Consider the following 6,000-nt stretch of genomic DNA (forward strand, 5'->3'; position numbering starts at 1 on the left):
GAACTACAAACTCTGTAGCTGAGCAGGGCTTGCCTGCATATGTTTTAGCATTTCTGTCACTGGCCTCTGCAGTTAACTTTAGTCTTTGTGCAGTTTTCACTAGTTGCTTTACCTTATTTTTCTACTCCTCTCCCAGAACCTGAGACGCTGAACATTCACACATGCCACTGACTTCAAAGGAAGCTGTGGTTAATCAGGACCTATTAAGAAACAAAAGCTGGTTATATTCTGGCCTTGAGAGCTTGATAGGGCTGGCAAGGTCTGATTTATTTCCTGGTAGCCTCTGTATAAACCTCAATGAAAAAACCTGGGAAGCTTCTTGGGCCCCTGCCACATGTTGGCTTAACAGTGATTTCATAGCCTCTAGCTCTCATCTTGGTTTCTAAATTATGTTTTATTTCATCGCAGGGGAACTGACTTTAGAAGAGTTTGTCACTGGTGTGGAAAGTGACAAGAACCTCTTGGAACTGATTTCAAAAAGTTTTGACCTTTCCAACGTACTCAAAATCATTCAGAGCGGGAGGCGGCACAGCGTCTGAGATCTTCTGACTGGAAGTGGGGTCTGTGATGAGCCTGAATATTGCAGGAAGGATAATATGTAGTACTTACAAAAATCTTAATCTCCTGAAGCACTATACAGAAAATAACTGAAGTCAAGCTCCCACAATAACTTGGGCTTCAGAGTTTTTTGTCATGTCTCTCCTTTCTTTCTCTTCCTCATTAATAAATGTGACAGCTGCTGAATATGAAACTCCATCCACATACAATAGTAAAGCTATTTGTTGAGGTACAAACAATTGATTTGGTCACATAGAGTAACAGTAAACAGTGAGAATAGTACAAAATCAAACCTCTCTAGAGAAACTGGGCTGATGAATTTCTTCTTTTAAGTACATATTCTTTAAGCTACAATTTAAAATGTGGCGATAAACCAGTAGATAGGATTGGTTTCCTTCTGGATCAATTAAGAATGAAGTGTGGTTTGCATTAACTAACTTGCACTAATCACTGCTTAACATAGAGGTGGGTTATCTGGGAAACACCTCAATCAGTTTACTGTTTCACAGATAAAACATCCTGTTTGGAAAGCTGTTTACAACTCTTTGCTCAATTATATCTGTAAATTAAAATGACTTAACACTTTGATTTTTCAGAGTTTTATTTTTAATCCTAATTTTCTTCTCAATTAACCTTTTACAGAAGCACTTGAATTGTATAGTAGCACCACTCTTTGCAGAGTAGTAATAATTAGAAGTTCAAAGGAGAGTTTTAAATAAAAATGCAACCTTACTTTATGGATAAGATTAATTTCATGAGCAATAATGAAACTGCATGAGTTGAAGATGGAGGGAGAATGATAGTACTCTCTAGTTCCATTGAGGATTGAATCTCTCTCAAGTCTGCAACAGGTTATCAAATCACAGACAATTGTATCATGAGAATTAATTCTCACTGGCTGATCATTCCCTGAGAGCCTGACACTTCATGCTGCTTTTTCCTTGGAGCGCAGGCCTCATGAAAAGTAACTCTTGCATGGATTGTATAACCACCTAGACGAAGGAAAAAATTATCAAGGCTTGAAGATGGAAATATTTTTTTTCCAGATTCACTTCAAATCTGTGCCCATTTGCACAAGAAATGTGCCACATCATCTGTAATTATTATACCAGCAGTTGATTTGATCAATACAGTAGACAGCAAGGAGATGCAACAAGCATCACTTGACATTATAAACAGTCCTGACATTATAGCTTTGACATTTAAATCTTTTATATTCCTTCCAAAAAATGGAATGATGAATGAGATTGCTGGTGGGTTAGAACTTTAAAGTCTTCTATTTATTCATCGTAGACACATTAATATGTCACTGTCAGTCTCCATTTTTTTCCTAACTGAAGCACAAAAAGAAAACCTAAGAAAGAAGAGAACGGATATTTCTGGTTTTAATGGAGCTTATCATTCAAAATATGAAGTTCAGTAGTAATGGTGTAATCTGACCAACTGGGGTTTAACTCAGATGACCTGATGTTGTTGTTCTTCTCTTAAATAAGTGAAATGATTGTCCTTGAAAAGTGACTAACATACATCTACTGTAACATTATTTTTCCTGAGGGGGCTTTACTATAAAGAGATTTTTTTTAAATGGCCTAACTATTATATGTAGCTGTAATTACATGATGGAAATTACCAGTTCTAAAGGAGTGTGATGGTCTATTAAAGGAATATTGCACACAAGGAAATTTTAGTCATCTTTATATTAAACTAACCTTTAAAGGAGCTGAAATGCCAAATCCTATACATTAATATACTAGTAAAAGGCTGTTTAGCATAAACCCAAGATAATTAAGAGACAATTACCATCTCCTTGTTTTGCATAAGTACGGCAACATGAACACCATTTCAAATTCTACTTACCCTAAGTCTCTGCAATCGCTCTTCATTCACTGGGGCAACATACATAAAATGTGTATATATACATCTATTTTTTGTTAGTTTCTTAGTTGCTTAAGATATGTAGGTAATTTGTCACATGACTGTATGAAAAAATATATTATGGACATGGGTGTACTTTTGAATTTGTCAGTGCTTCATCCATATAAAACTGTAAATGGATGATGTCCTAAAACAATGTAAATTTTGACTGTCCAGTACCTTGCTCAGAGCTAATTTACAACAGCATATATAAATCCTATGAGGGATGTGGAGTGATACTATAATAACGTGCGTCTGTTGTGTTAAGAGACCTTGTTATTGGAGCATTTTGCTATAAGAATACGTTGTTCTAGTTGACTGGGGAGCTGTAAAGAAAAAAACCAACAGGAAGCTAAAGACTGACTTAAGTCACCCCCTCAGCCAAATGTGTTTTTTAAGGAACAAGGGGATATTGGGTTACTCTCTTGCTGAATCCCCCAGATCAGCTTTGCTTCAAAGCTTGGGAACACAGAAAAGCAAAAGAGTGATACCAATTTAAACAGTCCTGAATCGGCACTTTAGAAAAAAATATGCCCAAGAAGGGCATAGGGAAGGTTTTCCAAGGGAACTAGAATGAGAAATCTGCTCAGGGTGGCTAAGTCCTGCTGGGTTCCCTTTACAGGATGATAGCAAAGCACTGAGTGTGGGAGACATGTGTAGAGTCCCTTTAAAATTCCATTTTCATCCCAATATTTTGTTCCTGGTATTAAAACATTTGATACTTTGATTTAAGAAGGCTGTTTGCACCCTGCATGCACCACGGGTCATATATTCCCAAAAGGGGAAAACTATCCTGTCAGATCCAAGATTAATAACCAGGGTACTGTAGCCAATGTCCTAGTTTAAGAGAGGGAAACTGGTGGAATTTCATCCTAAGAATAGTTTCATAGTTTCTAGGGTCGGAAGGGACCTAAGCAGATCATCTAGTCTGACCCCCTGCCATGGCAGGAAAGAGTACTGGGGTCAAACAACCCCAGCAAGGTGTTCATCCAGCCTCCTCTTAAACACCCCCAGGGTAGGAGCCTGCACCACTTCTCTTGGAAGTTGGTTCCAGACCCTAGCCACCCTGACCGTGAAGTAGTGCCTCCTGATATCTAGCCTAAACCTACCCTCTGCCAGCTTGTGACCATTATTCCTGGTCACTCCTGGCGGTGCTCAGGGGAACAATGACTCCCCCAATGCCTGCTGATCCCCCCGACTAGTTTATAACAGGCCATGAGATCTCCCCTCAGCCTTCTCTTTTGGAGGCTGAACAGGTTCAGGTCCCGTAGCCTCTCCTCATAGGCCCTGCCCTGCCTCTGGACCCTCTCCATGCTGTCCACATTCCTCTTGAAGTGTGGCGCCCAGAACTAGACGCAGTACTCCAACTGTGGCCTGACCAATGCCTTATAGAGGGGAAGGATCACCTCTTTGGACCTGCTCGAGATGCATCTGTGGATGCATGACAAGGTACGGTTGGCCTTCCTAACTGCCTCCCCACACTGCCAGCCCATGTTCATCTTGGAGTCAATTATGACTCCAAGATCCTTTTCCACCTCTGTGCTGACAAGAGGGGAGTTCCTCAACCTGTAGGTATGGTGCCAGTTGTTCCTCCCCAGGTGCATCACGTTGCACTTGTCTGTGTTGAATCCCATCCTATTCTCATCCGCCCACCCTTGTAACCTGTCTAGGTCTGACTGTAGCCTGTTGCTTCCTTCTAGTGTGCCCACGTACCCCCACATCTTAATGTCATCAGCAAATTTGAACAGGGCGCTTTTTACCCCCTCGTCCAAGTCACTGATGAAGAGGTTGAACAGTGCGGGCCCGAGGACCGAGCCCTGTGGAACCCCACTGCCCACATCCTTCCAGGTTGAGAAGGACCCATCCACTACCACCCTCTGGGTGCGGCCCTCCACTCAGTTGGTGACCCATTTGACTGTGTGGGTGTCTACACCAGAGCCCCCCAGTTTCTTAATGAGAACGGGGTGAGAGACAGTGTCAAAAGCCTTCCAGAAGTCCAGGAAGACGATGTCCACTGCTACCCCTGCATCTAATGATCTGGTGATCTGATCGTAAAAGGCCACCAGGTTGGTCTGACAGGACCTGTCACTGATGAACCCATGTTGGTTGCCCCTAAGCATGCTGGCCCCTCCTGGATGTGTGCCAGAATAATTTTCTCGAACAGCTTGCCTAGGATCAAAGTAAGACTAACTGGCCTATAGTTTCCCGGGTCCTCCTTCCTCCCTTTTTTGAAGATGGGAACCACATTGGCCCTCTTCCAGTCCTCTGGCACCACTCCTGAGCACCACGAGTGCTCCTAAAGCCATGCCAGGGGTCTTGCAATGACCTCGGCCAATTCCTTTCGAACTCTAGGGTGGAGATCATCCAGATGGGCTGACTTGAATACGTCCAGCCCCTCCAGAAGCTCCCTAACTAAATCCTCACTAACCCTTGGCCCAGGTGTGCCTCCGCTGGGGCCTGAGGGGGGCCTAGCAGGGAGGTGGCTGTTTTGGTCCCTACTTAGGAAGACGGAGGCAAAGAAATCATTAAACATGTTAGCTTTGCCATCTGGTGTGACGACCAAATTTCCCAACACGTCCTGCAAGGGCCCCACATTACCCGGGACCTTCTTTTTACCACCTATGTATTTAAAAAAGGAAAGGTAAAGGCATAAAAAAAAACAACACCTGAGTGCCAACAGAGAGACCTGAAAGGGATCAGAGATACAGCCAGGTTTGTAAACCACCTGTAGACACTGGCTAGGGACAGACATTCAAAAAGCCTGAGCCTGAATTGATTCAATCTTTGCAGGTTAGTCTAACCAGGCTAGGCTGAACCAGTTTGTAACTAAACAGACATTCTCTCTGAGCTGAGGAAATTCAGGCACATGCCTGCAGTGGCTCAGGTTAGAACCAGGGGCTGCTAGAGCAGCCCTCCCTTCCCTTCCACAGTGCTCTGTTGAGGGAGGTGTGGCCAGGCCCCGACAGGACCTGTGATTAGGGAGGTCTGCCTGCACCATCCCAGGCTTTTCTCCACTGGTTGTTCAAGGGGCAGGAGTGTTGTTAGCCCCCTGCTAGCACTCTGAGGTAAGGGGGCATGTGCAGTGCATGCATCTGTTGATGATACGGAGCTTTTCAATCTCCCTCTCCCTGATTCTTTATACTGTCTGCAGCAAACTGACAGGTGAGCAAGCCAGCAGAGGGCTGATAACAGTGATTATCATTTCATAAGCAAGACAAGGCCTCTCTTCATTAGTTGAAATTCTTCTTAAACAGCTTACTGGCTGACCTGTTGATTAGCTCCAAATAGCTCTAAGTGGTCACTGTTCTGTCTGCCTGTCCCTGTGAAATTGGAATGAGACACACATACACAGACATCTCTCAACATTAGCTAGCATACCACATGCCTAGAGTCCATGGGGCTGGGGTCTGTGCTGTGGGAGGTGAGAGGGAGGGGAGTATTCCTGCTTAACCAGTGAACAGCAAGGTGAGGCGGTAAGGCAGGTGGAAGACAGGCAGACCCTGCTGTGTTTGCAAGTCTCTGCTGGAG

General features: G+C 43.6%; 1 protein-coding gene across 1 annotated transcript in view; it reads left to right on the forward strand.

Moving 5' to 3' along the window:
- GUCA1C (guanylate cyclase activator 1C) overlaps positions 1-657 on the forward strand; it is a 46,830-nt gene extending 46,173 nt beyond the window's left edge. Inside the window, exon 4 of the mRNA XM_090031601.1 lies at positions 409-657. Within this exon, the coding sequence (XP_089887727.1) occupies positions 409-539 (131 nt within the window). The 3' untranslated portion in view covers positions 540-657. The remainder of the gene's footprint in view (positions 1-408) is intronic.
- The last annotated feature ends 5,343 nt before the right edge of the window (positions 658-6,000 follow it).

This window comes from Crocodylus siamensis, chromosome 1 (genome assembly GCF_052110815.1).
Source record: "Crocodylus siamensis isolate JL-2025a chromosome 1, ASM5211081v1, whole genome shotgun sequence".
NCBI lineage: Eukaryota > Metazoa > Chordata > Crocodylia > Crocodylidae > Crocodylus > Crocodylus siamensis.